General features: G+C 40.3%; 1 protein-coding gene across 1 annotated transcript in view; it reads right to left on the bottom strand.

The window, feature by feature from the left end:
* Positions 1 to 11854: 11854 nt before the first annotated feature.
* Positions 11855 to 19544, bottom strand: part of lingo3a (leucine rich repeat and Ig domain containing 3a) — a 49320-nt gene continuing 41630 nt past the window's right edge. Inside the window, exon 2 of the mRNA XM_012864866.3 lies at positions 11855 to 13798. Within this exon, the coding sequence (XP_012720320.2) occupies positions 11905 to 13737 (1833 nt within the window). The 5' untranslated portion in view covers positions 13738 to 13798 and the 3' untranslated portion in view covers positions 11855 to 11904. The remainder of the gene's footprint in view (positions 13799 to 19544) is intronic.

Genomic DNA, 19544 nt, shown 5'->3' with positions numbered 1-19544 from the left:
CTTGGTGGTCAAGCTGTGGGGATCTCTTGCATGGAGGCTGACAGATTTGATGGAAAGATACAGTTAAATACAGGACAATCCTTTATGAAAACCAGGTATGGGTAAAGTAAAAGATTTGAGACATCCACCAGAGTTAACGTAGAAGGATTTACACCAAACCATTTTATTCATTAGAGTGTCTCAGTCAAAATCCAGATCTCTGTGATAGGACACTAATACCCTGAACACAATCTTTCCATGTTGAAGCATGGCAATGGCACATTACATTCTGGGAACACTCTTTTCAGCAAGCATAGAAGCTGGTCAGTTTTACAAGGCAATCCATCAAGAAAACCCATCAAGTCTGCAAATCAAAATTATTTATACTGAAGCATGTCTATGTTAGAATGGCCCAGGCAAGGCACTGACACATATTCAAGCATTCAAAAAACCAATAATCCTTATTGTCATTATGCAGCCATAATAACATTTTGGTGAGACGTTGGCTCTGAATGCACACAATAACACACCGACACACATCAAAAACACCCATAGAAAAATTAAGAGTGAGCATTTCTAGAGAAACCCTTCAGAAGTGCAAAAACACAATATGAAAAAAAGCAATATTTAAGATTAAAGGAACAATAAGCCAAAGCCGGGCCGACCTCATGCGCAGGTACGTCCATGTGAACAGCTGACACTCAAGGCTTAGCCCCCCTAAGCCCATAAAATGCCATGTTAGAACAGTGTAGCATGGGAGCAATATGGCAGAGGGCATGTCCATAAAAGTTGATGAGCAGCTGAGTAAAAGGCCCAGTCCGTTTCAGTTTTCTGTGAAAGAAGGGCTGTTGTTGGGCTCTCTTCATCAGGTGGGAGACGTTCTCAGTCCGGGATAGGTCAGAGGAACAATCTGAATGGTTCTACTGATGGGTCTGGTTCTGCAGATCGGAGGTTTGTAGGCAGGGTTCAGATTCACAGAGATGTGATCTGACATTACAAAGTGAGTGGCTGTTGCAGTCTTATATGCTCCTGGAAAGTTACAGTAAACCTGGTCCAGTGTATTGTAGTCTCTGGTTTGGAACTTAATGATTTTTCATGCAGGACTTGAAAATTTATGTTGAAAACTGACAAATGCTCTTTATAAACTCGATTGAGCTTGAGCTATTTCACAAAGTAGAAAGGATGAAAAAAATATGTCCCTAGATGTGTAAATCGGGTAGAGATGTACCCCAAAACTTCTATATCCATGAAGCTGTGTGCAGGTGTGTTTCTTACCTTGTCTGATTGGAGCGTGTGACTGGCTGGTGTGTCCATGCAGCTGGAGCTCTCTAAATTCTCCTTAGGTGCGAGAATGGTTGCTTGTCCTGTTTGTCTCTGTATTGCCCTGCGATAGACTGGCGACCTGTCCAGGGTGTACCCTCTCACCCATTGGACAGCTGGAGATAGGCACCAGCACCCCTTGCGGTCCCACAAGGGATAGACGTGTTAGAAAATGGATGGATGTATTAGTGGATCTCGTTACTGTGAAATCTCTTAGTCATTGTGACACATAAGCAAATTAAAACACCTATTTTCTGTTTTGCCCAGTTTTTCTTGACATGGTAAGGGGTCGTTAGCTTAGCGTTAGCTTAGCGTTAGCTTCAGCACAACAATGGCTAACCGATTTGCCTCTCTTGTTGTTTCTCCATCTGTGTCTGAATCTCTTCCTCGATCCTGATCTACTCCTTTGCCTCCTTTAGTGATCATGGTACATGTAATAAATGTAATATTTTTCTAGGTTTGGAGGTGAGGGTGAAAAACCTGCTGAAACCTAACAGATATTCATTGACCATAGCTAGCACAAACCACCAAAGGGTATTTTCACTTAATATAGCCATGAAAGCTGAGCAATCCGGCTGGTTGGGTGATGGTACACGCAACCCGTCCATCTTTCTAACAGGTTTTCTCCGCTCAGCCAGACACCGACTGAGAAGCTGTCTCTGGTAACTGGCAGCTCCATCATCAGAAACAAGGCAACCTGAATGTCATGAAATTTGCATCTGGTAATGAAAACACATGGAGACCACACTTTTTAGATTTTCATTTGTAACAATCTACGAAAAGCACATCCTTTTCCTGTCACGTCACAACTGATCTGAAGCCGACTGGCAATCAATCTTGGAGGCTTGTCAGTAACTGACCAATCAGCAATCGCAATTGTCCCAAACTGAAACGCCTCTTACCTGCAGTGACTAAACACCCTTTAGCTCTGACAACATTGCTTGGATTTCACATTACAAATGCATTTTGGTCAGAGAAATTTTTTATAAAAAACATCTGTCAAAATCGTTAAAGGTTGTCACATTGTTATGTTACAACTCATTGTTGTGTAAGTTGAGACTTTGTTAGATCATCTAACAGGACTAACAGGATCCTGGCACAAATAGGTCTAACAGGACAAATAGGTATAGTCAAATTTGCACTCCTAATACCGAATTTCACTGTAAAGTCTTGCCATGGATAGCTCTATGGCAGCATGAAAACATCTACTGCAGTCTGCAGTAACAATTTTACGCTACTAATATATATTTTAAGTTGGGTATAAGCTGGGCTTATATGTCAATTTGTCCATGGTTACCATGAAATAACTATACTGACAAAATGTAAAAGTCGTTTGAACATTTTTTCCCTGCCTTTTTTCCCTTAGTGTTGGTAGAGAAGAAGAAATATATCTGTTAACAATATGAGCTTCACTATCTTTTTTGTCAGGGATTTAGATCGGCCTGGGTTGCACTTCCGCGTGGGTGGAGGAATCTTACAGTTGCTGCCATATCAATTTGTTTTGTCATGCCATTAAATGTGCATACTGTTATAAGACACCTTACCTGGAATTAAGTACTAAATTTAATATTTTGCAAATTGACAATCAACAAAAAGTCAATGTGGCTGCTTTTTCACCATTTTTTATGAGAAAATCAATCTAAACAATCTGTTAGCTTAAAAGTGACAAATACAAGAAAGGCATTACATGAAACTTGAGTCATACTGACTCTGCCATCGTTTATTCAGACCTGAGTAATTCAGGACTAGAACATGTTAAGAGAGCAACAAGTATTGGCATTAGAATGTGAAGATATGCCTAAGAACACACATAAATAATAACTGTTTTATAACACTTGTAATATTTATTAAACCATATTGAACTTCTGCATCTAAACAACATTTACACCTAATCCGCCTACATGCAAGCAGCCAGAAAGAAGCTCACATATTCTCGGCAGGTGATTTTTTTTCTTCTTTTCAGCAGCTGCCAACCACAACAATCCCATTTAGGCCACCGCATTTCAACACCATGGTAACACAATATGTGTAATCACGCTGCACACACACACAAGCATACACACTTATACGTGTGCACGCACCACGTTATATCATCTCGCTCACCCAGTGTTTCCAGTGTACCACCAAAAATAGCTCAGGTAAAGAAGAAGTTCAGTATCGCCGTGTTGAAGTGCATTCTGACATCACTTCCTCTCATAACCAATTGACAGAGGCACTCCAGAAAAAGGTTGCTGCATATTTTGGCACTCTTACCCCATTCGAGTAGATGAGTTATTAAATGAGTAGATTAAATTCAGCAGACTAATTTGATCAGTGATGTAATTTCACACAGATGCCTCTATAGAGAGCCGTGCTGGTGACACATCTTTCCATTGCTGTGAACTGAGATGTTGCTGCAAAAAGCGTTAATTCCTCTTCAAAGACTCCCTCCTCTGCAAAGCTGGCCGCAGTTAACACATACAAATGTAGGAGGGAGTTTCACATACATATTATATATATATATATATATATATATATATATATATATATATATATATATATATATATATATATATATATATATATATAGTCTCAGAAATATTAAATACAGTGAAAAAGTGAACCTTCTCCAAGTTTAATCTTCAACAATGTTGCTCGTAAAGTTGGAAAGTGTAAAAGTGAAATCTTCTGTGTATCGAAGGCCTACATATGCTGGTTTTAATACTTCAAGCAAACAGCACCTTGAGGGTATAAATACATATATAAGTATGACTATTTCCTTTTTTTTTCGGAGAAATAAACAAAAACAGAACTGGTGCGTCGCCCCTGCCAAGTCAAGCAGAGCTTTGTGTCATGACAGGGATTTCTCCATTTGTGAGTCACCTGCTAAACATTTTGTTTAGGGTATGTTTTCCTTTTTCTCAGAATGAAAGCAGCAGTCAGTAACCCACGATCTTTGCCGATGCATCTGCTTAAGGGAAATATTACAACAAAACTTGACAATCCCAAGAAGTTATTCCATTTATGTGTGAATGGTTAAAAACAAAAAGAGAACCTGTATACTGATGTCAATGTTTCGTTACTGTAAGAAGAACATGTAAGAGGTGCTTCAAAAAGTCAGATAGATATTTGTGACATCAAAGGTGCGAAAGCCCTTTCCACACACTCCTCTGAGGTGTGGACATATCACTCTATGAGTCATACTTTGCCATATTCGTGGACATAAGTGTGGGGAGTGTAAGAGCAGTAAATACCAACAGAGTGGTCGAAGTGTCAGTGTCTGACCCTGACAGCGCGGGCGTTGGCTGTCTCGTTTTTTCCCCCCCTTCATTTGGACCCACGTGTTCCCTAAGGTGGTAGGGTCATCTGAAACTCAACTCAAAGTCTTTTTGTAGGTCTTGTGTCTAATGCTTAAAAGCATTTAAAAAGGTGTGATAAGGATTTTTGTCTGTGGCATTTCCCTTTTTATTAATGCAAAGGGAAATAAAATTTCCTCGTTTAGCGGAAGTCCATTTTGTCATGTTTGCTGATAGGCAAAGCTGTGACTTTGGCAATAGTAGCAAAACAAAACATTTCCTTGTCAAGACAGATATAAAATATTTAAGGATGCATGGGTTTTTACCTGCCACGTGTTTCATATTATTGCACCATTTAGAATGTCGGCTGGAAACTTTGGATATTTATAAGACGACTATCACATTCTGCATTGGTGGACTGTTGACAGAAACATGATAAAATATTCACAGCGTTCTCTTTTTTAAACATTGGAAGGATAACTGCTGTTCACAACTACCTCAGTCTTGGTCATTATCATATTCATTGTAGGCCTTTGTGAGGTTTATTTAAAGTCATTTCTCCGCGGTATGATGGTTATATAACATAAACCTTTGTTAATAAAAAAAGAAAAAGATAGTGGGCCCACATTATTGAATTTGTTGTGGATTTTCTACACTCCATACAGGCTCTTAATTATACATTAAAGCTCAAATATACAGTCAGGTGTAAAAGATAAATAGGTACTCCAATAGCATCCAGCATTATTGAATGTATGAATATCCCATATCCCTAATAAAAATACAGAGAAATTCAAGTTAAACGTAAAACAATTGAACCTGAATTTAACATTTTCTGTGAACTATATTAAAAGCTGCCATTTCTTGTGAGGAGTAACTTAGGAAAGCCTATGGCTTCATTTGCATAGGCCTACCATATCAGTTGCACATAAAGTCTTTACTAAGCTGTTTAAAGGAGGTTCTTTAAACATCAGACATTTATTGTAGTTTGCCCTTGTGGGTTAAAGTAAAAGTAAACACCACGAGATTGAAAGAGCTGTCTGAGGCCTTAAGGAAGAGAACTGCAGCAGCTTGAGTCTGGCAAGAACTGTGTAGAGGTCTCAAAAGAAACTTTTGAAAGAGACTTCACAAGTTTAACCTTCATTGGAGGTGTGCAAGGAGGAAACCTTTGCTATCGCAGGACCTAAGGACATCATAGTCCTAAAATCCACCATGAATTTTGCTGTGATGTATCAGAGGTTTCCTGGGGAAAAATGTGAGACTATATGTAAAAAAAAAACATTGACGCTAAGGCAGTCCCTGCAACATGACATTTGCCCAAAAATATAGGCTAAAAATTAAGGAATGCAAAGTCCTGGGCTGAGTCAAAGCTTAGATAAAAACAGATAGAAAGGATTAGATGATACACCAATATATTAAAAACATTAATGAAGAAAGAATATTAAATTTCTTAACATGCCTGTGTTGACACTGTCCAACTAACATTTAATTAAGTCAGTGTTACACCTCGACCGCAAGCTTGTTGTAGCGGTCAACAAGCTCTTGGCACAAGGGTGGCTAAGGTCGGGACTTTATGAAAGCCATTCTACAGACCTAATGTTAATCTGCGTTATCCTTTCAAAACCCAGATTTCACAGGCGTTTTTTGGTTAAGAAAAAAGTTTGGCTTAAATTTGTATCTGTCTCAAATGTCCTTTATTCATTTCCGGTTACTTATAGCACAGAATCAGAATCAGAATCAAGTTTAATCGCCAAGTAGGTTTGCACTTACAAGGAACTTGACTTGGTATTGATGATTCAATCTGATTCAAACAACCCCAGACATCTGCTGAACGGAAAAGCAAAATATCGTCTGGAGGTTTTGTGGTCGCAGGAGACAAAGGTTGAGCTGCTTGACCAGAATGCCTAGAGCGATGTCAGTGTGGTTTTAAAACCAAACAACGCTAAACCAAATGTTAAGCATGGTGGTGGTAGCATCAGGCTGTGGGCCCTTCTGTGCCAGTGACATTAGGTCATTTTATCAGCTAAAGAGGGTAAAAAAAAAATGTGGACCACCTCTAAATGTTTTACCTTGAGCACAGCTGGGTAATTAAAACTTGGATGGAAACGATTTAACAGAAAAATCAGGCCACACATAGATAAAATTTGATTTTAATATGGGTAAAACAGATTAATGTTGGTCTTGTGGAAAGGTCCTGACCATATATCTGATTCATGCCCCCAAATCAGCCAATTTAAAAGCTTCCAATTATGCCAAGAAGAATGGTCAAGTCTCCTGCCAGGTACGGCTGGCCAAAAATAATAGTGGGGGTTAACAACTGTAACCCCGTGTTGACAAGAGATTATTAACAATAACCTTAAACTTGTTCTCCCAGTTCTTGTTTTATAAGATGATTTAAGCTGGTTACTAATTTCCCACCAGCTCGAATCATTTCATAAAAGCCACACGTTCTGTAGGGCATTGAGGCACATAATGAGTGTAAATAACTCACCAGACTTCCTGCAGGTTCTCTTCGTCATTGCATGATCTGTTGCACCATAACACAAGCAGAGGCAATCAATCAAACTATGATTCTTACGCTGAGCCTTTGGAGTTTTGTCATCACCTTAGTTTCACAACACATTTTTTTTTTTTTTAAAGCTGTAACATTGCTCCACATCCTACTCAAATAGGTCCTAAGGCAAGATCTCTAAAAATCAAAGCTCAAAGTTTTGATGAGGGCTGTCAAAATCATACCCTTATATAAATAGTTTTTTAGTTTCGGATTGGTTATCGATTTAATCCACAGCAGTAACAGTTTGCATCTAGAGAATCGATTATAAACATTGAATTGAATGACATCCATCCTTCCATCGTCTCCCGCTTATCGGTCATCGGGTCGTGGAGGTAACAGGTCTGGGGGGGGAACCCCAGACATCCCTCTCCTGAGCGACATCCTCCTGCTCATACTGGGTGATCCTAAGGTGTTCCACTGCCAGATGGGATAGATATGTCTTCTTGCGAGTTCTGGATGCTCGTGACTCATTTTGATGTGAAGAAGCAGCATCTCTACTTCTCCTTCTCTCTCTAAGGCTCAGCCCGGCCGCTCCTACAGAGGAGGCTCATTTCAGCCACTTGTATCCGAATTGAATCACATGGATGCTTATATATCTGCTCCCAAGCTTTTATTTATTTCTGCACTTTCTGAAACTACAAAATATGTATAACATCTTATTCACCTTATATTCTTTGAATACAACTTCAGTGATCAAAGGTGACTGGCTGATGTTGAATTCGTAAATACAAATTGTTCAACGCAAAGAAGCACAGTCTGGACATGCATTCACTTTTACAGTTGTTTAGATGAAAAGGGCAAGACTCCTGTACAGATTTACCAAAACAGTACTGAAAAAAATCTAAGTAGAAAATGTGCTCTCATAATTTCTCAACACACAAGGGTTCATTGGTGCCCCATCGTAGCTTAATATGTTGATTCCCATGTTTTCTTCAAACACCTTCAAGGAAGAAAAAGCAAAAGTAACAAAAGTAACTTTCCTCTTATTTTCTCAGTTATTACACTGTGGGTCACACTCATTGGCTCCCCACTAAAGATGTGTGAAAAGCTTAGAAAAATTAGATCATTCTTTGCGTTTATAATTCTCTTCGAAGATCCAGCCTTTAATTTGAGTACAATTATTTAGTTTGTGGGGATATCATGTTAAGAAGTAATGGTTTTAGTTAACAAAATGACTATTGCCCGAGTTGACTGACACTCTACGCTTTTTACAATCATTTCATTTAGTTTTTTAAATTAGGATAATGCATATTAATCTACATGTCCGCAGTAACCATCAGTGTAAATATGCTGGAGTTAGCCCAGCAGCTAAGTCCCCTTTTTCGCCAAAAGGACAGCGTGCGTTCTTCTCCTTTAACATTTCTTTAGTTTGGAGCGTACAAGACAGAGGGATCTTTGATCAGTCGTCTTTGCACAATCTCTCCAGACCCTCGGTTCTTCTATTATGGTTTGGGTCTGTATCCTGTTAAAAAGGCCCAGTGATGACCCATTTTCAGCTGACCGTTGGTCCTGGTATTTGTAAATCTTCATAATGCCACGTACGCTGAGGATCTTCGGATAAAAAGAGTCAGGGGTGTATTATAAAGTCAGTGCCCATTATGGCCTTCAGATTCAGAAATAAAGAGACCAGAGTATTGTCTCTGGGAGTGTAACACATGATAGGACAATCATTGTACAAGGCAATATGAAAATGATCCATGCCTAAAAGAAAATTGTGCTTTATCTTTTACGAAATATCAAAAATAGCATGTAACTTCATGATGCACTGGAGAATTTTTCCACGAACAAGGAATTTACTGAAACTGGACTAATATTTCTGAAATTCTTTACCAAATCCAGTAGTACATATTGGACACATTTATTATTCCGTTTTAAGCTTTAAAAGAGTATTTAGAGGCAGGACGTGTTGTGCCAGGGAACATTAAACTTTAATTTCCTGCAGCCCTGGATTCAGGTTAGCCATGTTTCAATTTCATTTTTTTTTCTTCTTCCTGAGTAAATTAAGTCCATAGCTGTTGAGGGGAAAATCCATCACCGTTTTACATCAACAGAGGGCAGCAGAGCAACACTATTAGTTGAGCGCAGATAAAGCAATATTACTGTAGTGCAGTGTTGCAGGGGCATCGGCACCCTTAAGTCCTAAATTGTATGTTTAGATTTTTATGTAGAGTAATAATCTCTCCCTGCATTCCCTTCGCTCACACACTTTATACATCTGACATACATAGGACAGCATGCAGGTGTTTAATGTCCCACTGTGCTGCAGCCGTCTAAATATCACTACATTTTGTTCTTATCTCTGCCTCAGTTTGCTAGCTGGGCAAGGTCTGTGATACATTAGCGCTTGGCCTGCACTTCTCCATGGAGGTTCTTCAGCCTCTGCTCAGAGAAAACTCCCCACCTCAACACTTACAAAGTCAAAAATAGGCAACTGAACTGAAACCTGCTGCACAGTGAATGTCCTTTATGATTGGTTAACAACAACAAGCAGCCACATTTACATGATATGATACGGTTGAAGTCCTGTTTACAGCTGCACTGAAGTTCACCGATTGCACAAGGGTACTTTAGCAGTTAAACAACAGCAGAGCGGTAAAGACGGATTAGTCACTCAGCAGCACTATAAACTGTCACATAAATTTCAAAATCAGCAATTACAAAATGTATAATACACCTTTTACACTTGATAGGTTCTGTCGACCACCTTGGTGATCAATGTGCACCAGCGGATGTTTGTCTTATAAATACAAATGACTCAAAGTAAGAAGCAAAGTCTGTACATGCATTCGTTTGAAAAGTTCTCTGTGTGTCAGATCAAGAACAGATTTTACACAATAATGATGAAAGCTGTAACTAGTAGTCCTCATCATTTGTCAGCAGGCGAGTGTTCACCTAGGTCCCATCGCAGCCTAATACTGTATGTTGACTCCCGCGTTTGCTTTGAACACCTTTATCTGAAACAGGCAAAAGAAACTTTTCTCTTCCACACATTCATTACGGTGGATGACACAATTGTTGGCATCCCTGGGAAAGAATATGGTAATCTTGAAATGATCTGTTCTTGCAGTAGCTGCTTCTCACACTGAAAATGTTGGAGAAATCCAACCTGTAATTGGAGCCCATAAATTCAGTGGGGGACAAAACATCCTGTTACAATTACAATTACAATTTAACAAAATCATTGCTGGCACAATAACTAGAATCATTAGGCTCTCCTTTTTTGATGAGTGGACCGCACTTGGTCCTCCTTAACAGTTCCCAAGGTTAGATCATACAGAGTGAGGGGTCTTCGTTCAATGCTCTTTGGCGAGTCTCTCTACATCCCTCAGAGCCCTGTTTCCTCTTACAATGCTTCTTCTCCTTAGTTAACCTCGCAGGTCTTCCATAGGATTTACCTCCGGGGACTGGAATGGAAAAGGAAAGTCGATTTTGTGCAGCGTAAACCATTTCTAGTTTGATTCAGCCATATGGTTTATATTGTTTGGATCAGTATCCTGGTGTTTATTTAACTAGTGTTTTAAACAGTTCATGATGCCCCTGTCCCTGGTTTTCTGGAAGGGAAACAGGCCCACAGCATAATAGAGCCACCATCGTATGCTTAATAGTAGATATGAGGTACTTTTCCACCATTTATGGTTTGCCCTATATACCAAAACCCATCTGGAGGGTTTGTTTGCCCAGAAAGCTCAATTTTGGGCTCATCGTAACAAAGCACTCAGCTCCGGCTAATACACCAGAAGAGTACAGCAAACTGCACATGTTTGTGTTGGTGAGGGTAGACCAGAAAATGCTTTTTCCTGACATTACTCCCAAACAGCTATCTAATTTGGAAAGCATCTAGCGAGTGCTATGGAGACTTGGTGACTCTTGTCAGTGGTTAACAGAAATTGGGCCCTTATTGATGTTTATATGGGAGCAAAATGTTGTGGATTTATAATTAGGTCAAACACATTCTGTATAACCTAAAAAAATAAAGTGCACATTTTAAGAAAGCTTTAGGTAATTTTTTTTCAGGGAATTTAGAGCTACCAGTGACTGTGTCACCGGTAGTTTCCTCACAAGGAATATTTTTTTTGTAGTAATCCTTTACCCAGGGTGCCATTAAATGTGGCCCACGCTGTACTTGGGGCTCTGTGGTCAAATTGGCAGTGATCCAGGTACTAAGTTGGTCTATTTTTTTCTTAAGAAATACATTGGTAAAATGCCGGCACAAGCAGAGGCTGTTTAGCTGTATGTAGCTCTGAATATGAATCAACTAGCTGGAAATCTATATATATTGGCAATTCCTTGGCAATTACGGAGCACCACCTGTAATTATGTTTTGATCAGCTTGAAGTCCTTGAGTCACCTCAAATGGAGCAGACAGGTGTGGTTCTCCAAATGAGAGGATGGTCCGGTTCCATTCAGGAAAGAAGAATGGGTCGGCAGGACTTATTTGTGAAGATTAAAGACTGGTGGGATGTTGAGTGCTTATGTTGCTTGGTCTTTTAACAGACTATTCAAATGTTTGAGACCCACTTCTCTGGCATTGACTATGTATGCACAATTATATGAACAAAACCGAGAGCAGTAGAAATGTATCAAAGCATCATACTGTAGTCTGACATTTTTGCATGCATGCACCAGCGTTTAAAAACAAAACCTGGGCTCAATAAAATGTCCCGTGGTTTATTGATTTTGATGTTTTGCACCACAGTTCATTTGTCCAGTTAATTTGTGTCTTTGTTTGTAACTGAAACTGTGAAAAAAAAACAAAAAAACACCAGGAGATCCACAGAGTCAAATCATTTTCATGTTGAACTTGCGCGCTCCCCCCTGTCCTCCGCTGGCTGCGGGTCCGTCCACTTTTCTGAAAGAATACTCGACCGAGAAGTTGTTCTTGTGCTGCCCTCTCCCCCGACTCCACACAAACAGCAGGATAAAGCAGAACAAGACCACTCCCAAAAACATGATGCAGCCCATAGCCGTAGATATGAGAATCGTCTTCAGGTCTAAGGTGAACTTTAAGAACACCCTGGTGTCGTTCAGATTTGTGTCATTAAGGTCCCCGGCGTAATAGGTGCGGTTGGCCATGAGAGCCGCGTCCAGCGGCAGCCCACTTACTGTGAGCGTAGCAAAGTAGGTGTCATTTCCACCAGCATTGCTGGCTATGCAGATGTAGGTTCCACTGTCTGTTACCTGGGCGTAGCGTATTTCTAGAGTGCCCTCCGGTAACACAGTCAGGCGCCCGCTGCTCTTTGTGGTTATGCGACGACGCTGAGGAGAAATCCAGAATATCACCGGTGCCGGCTCACCTTCTGCCTTGCAGATGAATGACACTACTTGCCCTTCGCGGGCAGATATCTGCTGCAGTTTCCTGTTGCGGATTTTAGGTTTCTGGCAGGTAAAGTGGTCAAAGAGAGCCGAGTCAGCGAAAGCGCTGAGAGCCCGTCCTTGGACTTCAACAGGGGTCATACACACAGGGGAGGCACCGTCAAAATTGAGGGTCTTCCTTCGCTGAAGGATCCAAAGCAGGCGGCAATCGCAGGCAAGAGGGTTTCTATCCAAGCGCAGCGTCTCCAGAGTGTTGACTGACTGAAAGGCTCCCTCCTCCAGGGTCACCAAGCTGTTGCTTGAAAGGTTAAGTAGCCGTATTTGCCTAAGACCACCAAGTGCGTAAGGTTGTACTGCTGCCAGGTTAGTGTTGATTAGATGCAGCTCCTTCAGCCGGATGAGATCCCGCAGACCCCAGGACTCTAACACAGTGATTGGATTGTAGGAAAGGTTGAGGCTAGTGAGGTGAGTCAGACTGCGGAGGGCAGAGGTGGGCACAGAAGTGATGTTGGTGTGAGTGATGGAGAGCCAGGACAAATTGAGACCCTGCAAGCTATGAGGGGAGATGTATTCCAGAAAGGGCCAGTGATCAATCTCCAGACCCCTAAGGTTTACAAGTTTGCGAAAGTTCTGGTCATCTAAGGAGGAGATGCTAAGATACCGGAGCCGAAGGGTCACTAGGTTGTGCAGATAAGATAACGATTGGCTGGACACTGACGTCAGGTTGCATCTCTCAATTGACAGCTCCCTGAGTCCCACTAAACCCAGAAAAGCTTTGTTAGATATGTAAACCAGATCATTGTCACCAACTTCCAGGTTCTTGAGACTTTTCAGGTCTTGGAAGGTGAAGTCCAAAAGAATTACAATCTTATTGCCACTCAGATCTAATGAAGTGAGGTTGGAGAGACGTGAGAAAGCCCCCATGGGAACCAGTTTCAACTGGTTGCCCCTCAGTGAAAGTGACTGCAGGTTCTGAAGGCTTGAAAACGCGTTTGGCTCGAGGACACTGATCATGTTGTCACTGAGTTCCAGTTTTTCCAGGCGTGGATATGGAAGCAGATCATCTTGTTCTACCCAGCGAAGCTTATTCCCACTTAGGTCCAAGACTTTGGTGTCAGATGGGATTCCCTCCGGCAGTGAGGACAGACGTTTCCCGAAACAGGACACCGTCTTCAGTTTGGGAATGCAATCACACCGCTGGGGACATCCCTGGCTTTGGGCGGATGACACCGTGATCATGAGCAGCAAGAAGAGGAAAGGCAGGAGCCAACATACATAGTGACCCAGGCAAACCCCCATGACCCTCCTCTCTTCCTCTTCCTCTGTCTCCTGTCCAGGTTTCAGTCACTGGGTCTGGCACCTGAGGGACATGATAGAGGGATAAGATGGAATAAGTGAAAACGAGAAAGTAGGAAAGAGGGAAAGAAGTAGAGAAAGAGACAAAAATAAAGACAGTGAGATAAAATGTATTCAGCTCAGATTCCTTTAAACAATCAATCAGACACCCTAAATCCTGCGAATTACAGTGTAAAACCCTAATAGAACTCACTCTGTAGTAAAATTAAAATTAAAGCTCAATGATAATTCCCAAAGGATTGGGTCTGCTGTTGAATCAGTTTTCCTTGCTATGGTTAATTGTCCTTTAATGAAAACTCTTTGGGTTTTTTATACGACAGACAGGTTTCCTCCCAGCTTTGAGTCAGTTGTACATCTGATGGTAATACATCTCTCTATGTCTCCCTCTGGCTCTCAGATTATATAATGAGACACTGAAATCAAGCATCTATAGTGCTGATAAAACCTTGTGTGAGATAAAACACACGAGAAACTGAAGCCAGATCCTTATTGTAAAGCACATAAAAAAAAAAAAGCAACTGTTTGGCTTATAAACAGCGAATAGCCAGGCAAATGGACTCTGTCGGCACATTTTTATATAGTCTTTCAATTTACAGAAGGCCAGCAAGGAATTTTAAACAGAAAACAAACTACTTTTTTTTTTTTTTAAATAACAGCACTGAACAAACAAACCAAAGGACTGGCATTGTAAACGTGTCCATGGACAACACATGACAAGGTCATTCACCACAGCAGAAGGTTACAGCACATAATGATTGGATCCATCCCATCCTCTGCATGGCTTATCATAAGAGGAGCCTGCTTAGCTTGCGGCACCAATGGGTTTCATATCAGACGCACGCAAACGTGCAAGATGCTCCCACCCGATGTCTCCGTCTGCTGATGGATGTCAACAGCAAAGCAGCAATCTCTCTATAAACCCAGCGTGAAATGGCAACTAACAGCATGGAGAGTAGCTCCCTGATGCTCATTGTAATAGGAAAATCGAATGCTAATGCTGACTGCGTCTCACATGAGCCTCACAGACATGTCTGCTGTTAAATTATGGAAAATTAAAAGGGCCGGTGTCACATTACAACACAGTGGTTCGGTTTCTTTCCTCTTTCTTTTTCTTTTTTCATTTACCGTCTTTTACAAATTCCCTTTAGAAACATCCCTCAACCTTTGTGATAAAGGCCTTTATTGCAAAGATTATTCACAGAGCTTAGGAAACCCTTTTCTGTTGGATTCATCAAAAATAATTTGAGCAGTCCACTTTTCATCAACAAACTCACCAGCCACTCTATCGGGTACACCCGATTCAATTCGTCATTAACACAAATAGCGAATCAGTCAATCACATGGCATCACATTGCTTGTTTGAATGTTTCAGAAACAGGTGACCTACTGGGATTTTCATGTGCAGCCATCTGTCCGGTTTAGAAAAGAAATCGTCAGAAAGAGAGGAAATATCCAGTGAGTGGGGGTTGTGAAAATGAAAATGCCTCTCACATGTCGAAACTTGAAGCATGTGGGCTACAGCGGAAGAAACCCTTGTCAGATAAGAATAAGAAACATAGGCTAGAGACTACAAAAACATCGCCTCTTCCAATGAATCTCAGTTTCAGCTCAGACTTTCAGATGTTTGGCTCATAATATGGCCTGAACAGCATTAGAGCATGAATGGATCCCTCTTTATATAAATCAGGCTGCTTCTAGTGGTTTAATGCTGTAAAGGATATTTTCATGACCTCTATCAATTTGAGCATCATGCTAATTATGTCAATCCCTCTATAATCACAGTGTATGTATGACCAAATGGGTGCTTCCTGCAGGATAATTCACCATGTCAGAAAACTCAAATCATCGGGACCAAGTTTCATTGAGTTCACTGTACTCCACCAGATCCCAATTCAGTACAACAACTTTATCTTTAATCTGCATCATGGATTTGCTGCAGACAAATTTATACTCTGTAAAAAACAGACAGTCCCCTTAAATTCAATGCACTTATATTGTCTTATAAACTTAACTTATTATAATGCGAATTTGACACCGAAGTTAAACCCATGTTTAATTTATGGTTGTAAATTGTCCTGACTTTTCTTAAATTGGGAATATGCAAATCTGAATGTTGACTTTATTTGCAGTTTTAAGGCAGCTTTTGAACTTTTGTTTCTTCGTTGAAGAGACTTAAAGTGCATAACAGTGTGGCAACCGTGTGATGCCATCATGTCAGTATGGACCAAACACTCAGAGCAGAGTCTGACACCTTGTTTAATCTACGCCATGAAGGATTAGGTGAGTTCACCCTGATACTAGCAAGGTCTTCCTAATAAAGTGGCCATTTAGGGTTTAATAAAACCACTTTTAGTATTAAAAACTTTTGTTCTTGTTGTAAGTGTCTGACGTTGCCCTACTGCTTACTATTTTCAAAACTCTGAATGTATCTTTTAAAAAATCCTTTAAAATGTTGATGCAACACACCTTATAAAATATTAAATAAAAGCTTCAATAATGTTGAAATTTACAACTCACCATAACCAGGGATAAATATTTTCAGGCTATGTTTTTTACCCCATATTTATGCACTGAATGACTTAAATCTAAATATGTGAACATAACTGTCTGATCTAAGTAGTCTGGTCTGAAACGAGCAGTGCACTTCCTGATGTAATATTTGAAAATCTGACTTTTCAAAACACATTTGCAATTGAAGCGAGCACACACGCACACTCATCCTTGTTCAATGTACTTTGTGAAGATCGTGCCTTGACTTCCATAGACTTTCATTCATTTCAAGCCTTTCTACAGGATATCTCTGACTTTAGCCCTAACCCTAACCTTTGGGGGTTCATACCTAACCCTAAACCCAATTGACGCCTTGGTCCTAAACCTAAACACTCGCACAGAAAAAAAGAGAAGACGTTTTTCGGTTCTCACTTTACTAGCAAAATTAGCTAAAAAATTTCCTCTTCAGCTGCGAAGAAGAACATAAACACACACATCCTTGTTTGAAATACAAAGCGAGGACCTTGCCTTGGCTTCCACAGACTGCCATTCATTTTCAAGCCTTTCTAAATAGCAACTTGTTGCAGGTTTTTGCAGTGGCCAACAAATCTTGCTTAATTCACTAATTAAGATTGTAGCGAGGAACTGTAAACACTGTGCACCTGTCTGAGCTAATCGACTGGGGTTCAGACCTTAAAAACAATAAGAACTGTTCTAAAGACGGTTACAAATTAAGCGTTATTAATTATTTGAATTAGTATAGCCAAAAATATTACATCAAATAATATAGAATTATTTATGGCTATAAAAATTCAAATAAAAAAAGACTTCAAAGGAAAAGAAATACAGAAAAACCAGAGAAGCGGCTTGTATCACATGGCTATTAATTTTGTGCTAACTTTGTTTTCAAAATATAAACTATCTAGAGATTGTAATGAGACAAAATGGGGAATGCGCTGCTCTTTACACTCAGTAACATGTATTTAAAGTTTTAGAATATTTTAAAACATTGTATTATATATACATTGATAGATTTTTAGCACATTTGCTGGCACTGCTGTAATGCAGCAAGAGGGTCCTGGGTTCAAATCCCAGCCTGGAGTCTTTCTGCGTGTATGTTGCATCTTCTCCTAGTGCGAGGGTGGATATTTCAGCTTTCCCTCACAGTCCAGAAACACGCATGTTAGTACTTGGTCTCTCTAATCAGCCCTTAGGTATGAGTGTGTCTGTGCGTGGTTGTCCTGTGTGTCTCTGTGTTGCTCTGCTCCAGCAGTCTGGTCCACGTAAGCTGCCTTTTTTCCCAATGATTGCTGGAGATGGGTACCAACCCACCACTCTCCCCCCAGCAACCCTGACAGGATAAGCAGGTATAGACAATGGATGGATAGATGGATGCATTACGGCTGATCTTCTTCAACAAGCAGAAGAATGTGTTGCCTGAACAGTAATTATTGCCCATGTTGCAATTGTTTGCATAAAAAGTGTCTCTTAAGACAATTGTTAATGTATTACCTCCTTGGCAATAGTTCCCAATGCACAGCACAATATTTTAACTGCTACTGCCTCTGACTTCAAATTAATGACTGAGGGATCTGAGGAAAGGGAATCAGTTTCATCTAGTTTGTACTGACGTAGGATATTGAACACTAATTAAAAAAAAAGAAAGAAAGAAAACAAAGCCTTCAATGAAACCTTAGGGGCGCCAAAGTAAAACCAAACATCATTTTGGAAATCAGAATAACTAAAATAATTACAGCAAGTTCTCATTTATGTTACAGTTGACAAAAATAAAACCTAAATATAATATATATCGTAAATTGTTGACACGTTCTGATATTCATGTATGTAAAAAACTATCCAAGAAGATGGCCGTCTGCCTAAACATTCACGGCTATCAGCTTTCCACTCTGAGCTCAAAGCTTGGACAAAGACGGATGGGTGCCAAATGTTGTCAAGATTATACATGTGCCATTTCCTTTCAGCCTGCCTTTGTAATGCTTCAGACACACTTCTAAATCTCCCGTTTTTCATAAAAAGCCATGTTGCAGCTGTCCGCAGTCCCTCGGCAGGGTTTCTGCGTCTGTTTGCTGACCTCCCCTGAATGTTTGGATCATCCCTCATCCCCTGCACAGATGCTGCTCATTTGTGCCCAGCTCCTAAATTGCCAAGTTATTGCAGAATTTAACATTCTTTTCTTCATTTCTCACTCCTGCCTATAATTTCGTGCCTGTCCATGCCTCTCTACCTGGTAGGCTTTTGAGGCAACATCCGTGTCCTATTTCTCATTACATGCTGCCACAACCATGATGATAGACAGATGGTGGCTGTCAGTCACTGTCATGGAGAGAGAGAAAAAAAACCTGATCGCATGATCAGTGCATTCAAGATGCACATCCAGCAAAGCCTGGCTGCTGGAGAGTTAGCGTATACCTTTTTCCGTTGCCAGGCAACATTTACTAATCTTGCTCATGCTGTTCTCAGGAAGTAAATCAATACCATCTATTATTACTGCAATTAAAACTGCAGATGGGGCAGAAATTGAGATGGTAAATTCATATAAGTACCAGAGTATGAACATAGATGATAAACTTTCCTTCAAGGAGCACATTAACAGTCTTGTGTCAAAACTGAAAGCTAAGCTGGGGTTCTTCTGTAGAAACAAAGCCTGTTTCTCTCATCAAGTACACAAATACTTAATCTCTAACCTCTTCTGGATTATGGTGACTTGTTTATTTATTCATCCAAGAAAAAGAAAAAAAAAAAACTAGACTCAGTGTTTCACTGTGTTCCATGTTTTATTACTTGCTGTGCACCTTTTACACCAGAAAAGTATCTAAAAGGCTGTCAAATTGGGCTATCTTTGTTACCTCTGGTGTTTTTCATCTAAAGAGTAATTCTGGAAGTCTGGACTCCAGATCTGGACCAAGGTGTGAGTGAATGCAGAGACCTTATTTTTGGGGACTTGCTCAGTCAAACCTTAGCACTGTGCAGCATGCTGCAACAATACAAGTCATCACTAATTATGTCATTAAAAGCAATGCTTTGACTTTATGAAGCAGGGACAACCCTTTCATAAATGTTACCCACAAATTATTAACTGAATGCACTAAGAAAAATTTCTATAAACCAAATTACCAAAACAGAGAGGAGGGAAGTTAGCATTAGCCTAGCACCTCTGCAAAACAGTTCCCTGTGCAAAGATCCTGAACAAAGGCACAGCAACATGTGCTTTTAGGATTCTCTTTTTGTGGCAGAATGTG

Source organism: Fundulus heteroclitus, chromosome 9, assembly GCF_011125445.2.
Source record: "Fundulus heteroclitus isolate FHET01 chromosome 9, MU-UCD_Fhet_4.1, whole genome shotgun sequence".
Classification (NCBI taxonomy): Eukaryota; Metazoa; Chordata; class Actinopteri; order Cyprinodontiformes; family Fundulidae; genus Fundulus; species Fundulus heteroclitus.
Note: the sequence above shows the minus strand (reverse complement) of the source record. Positions and strands in the feature narration are given on the sequence as shown.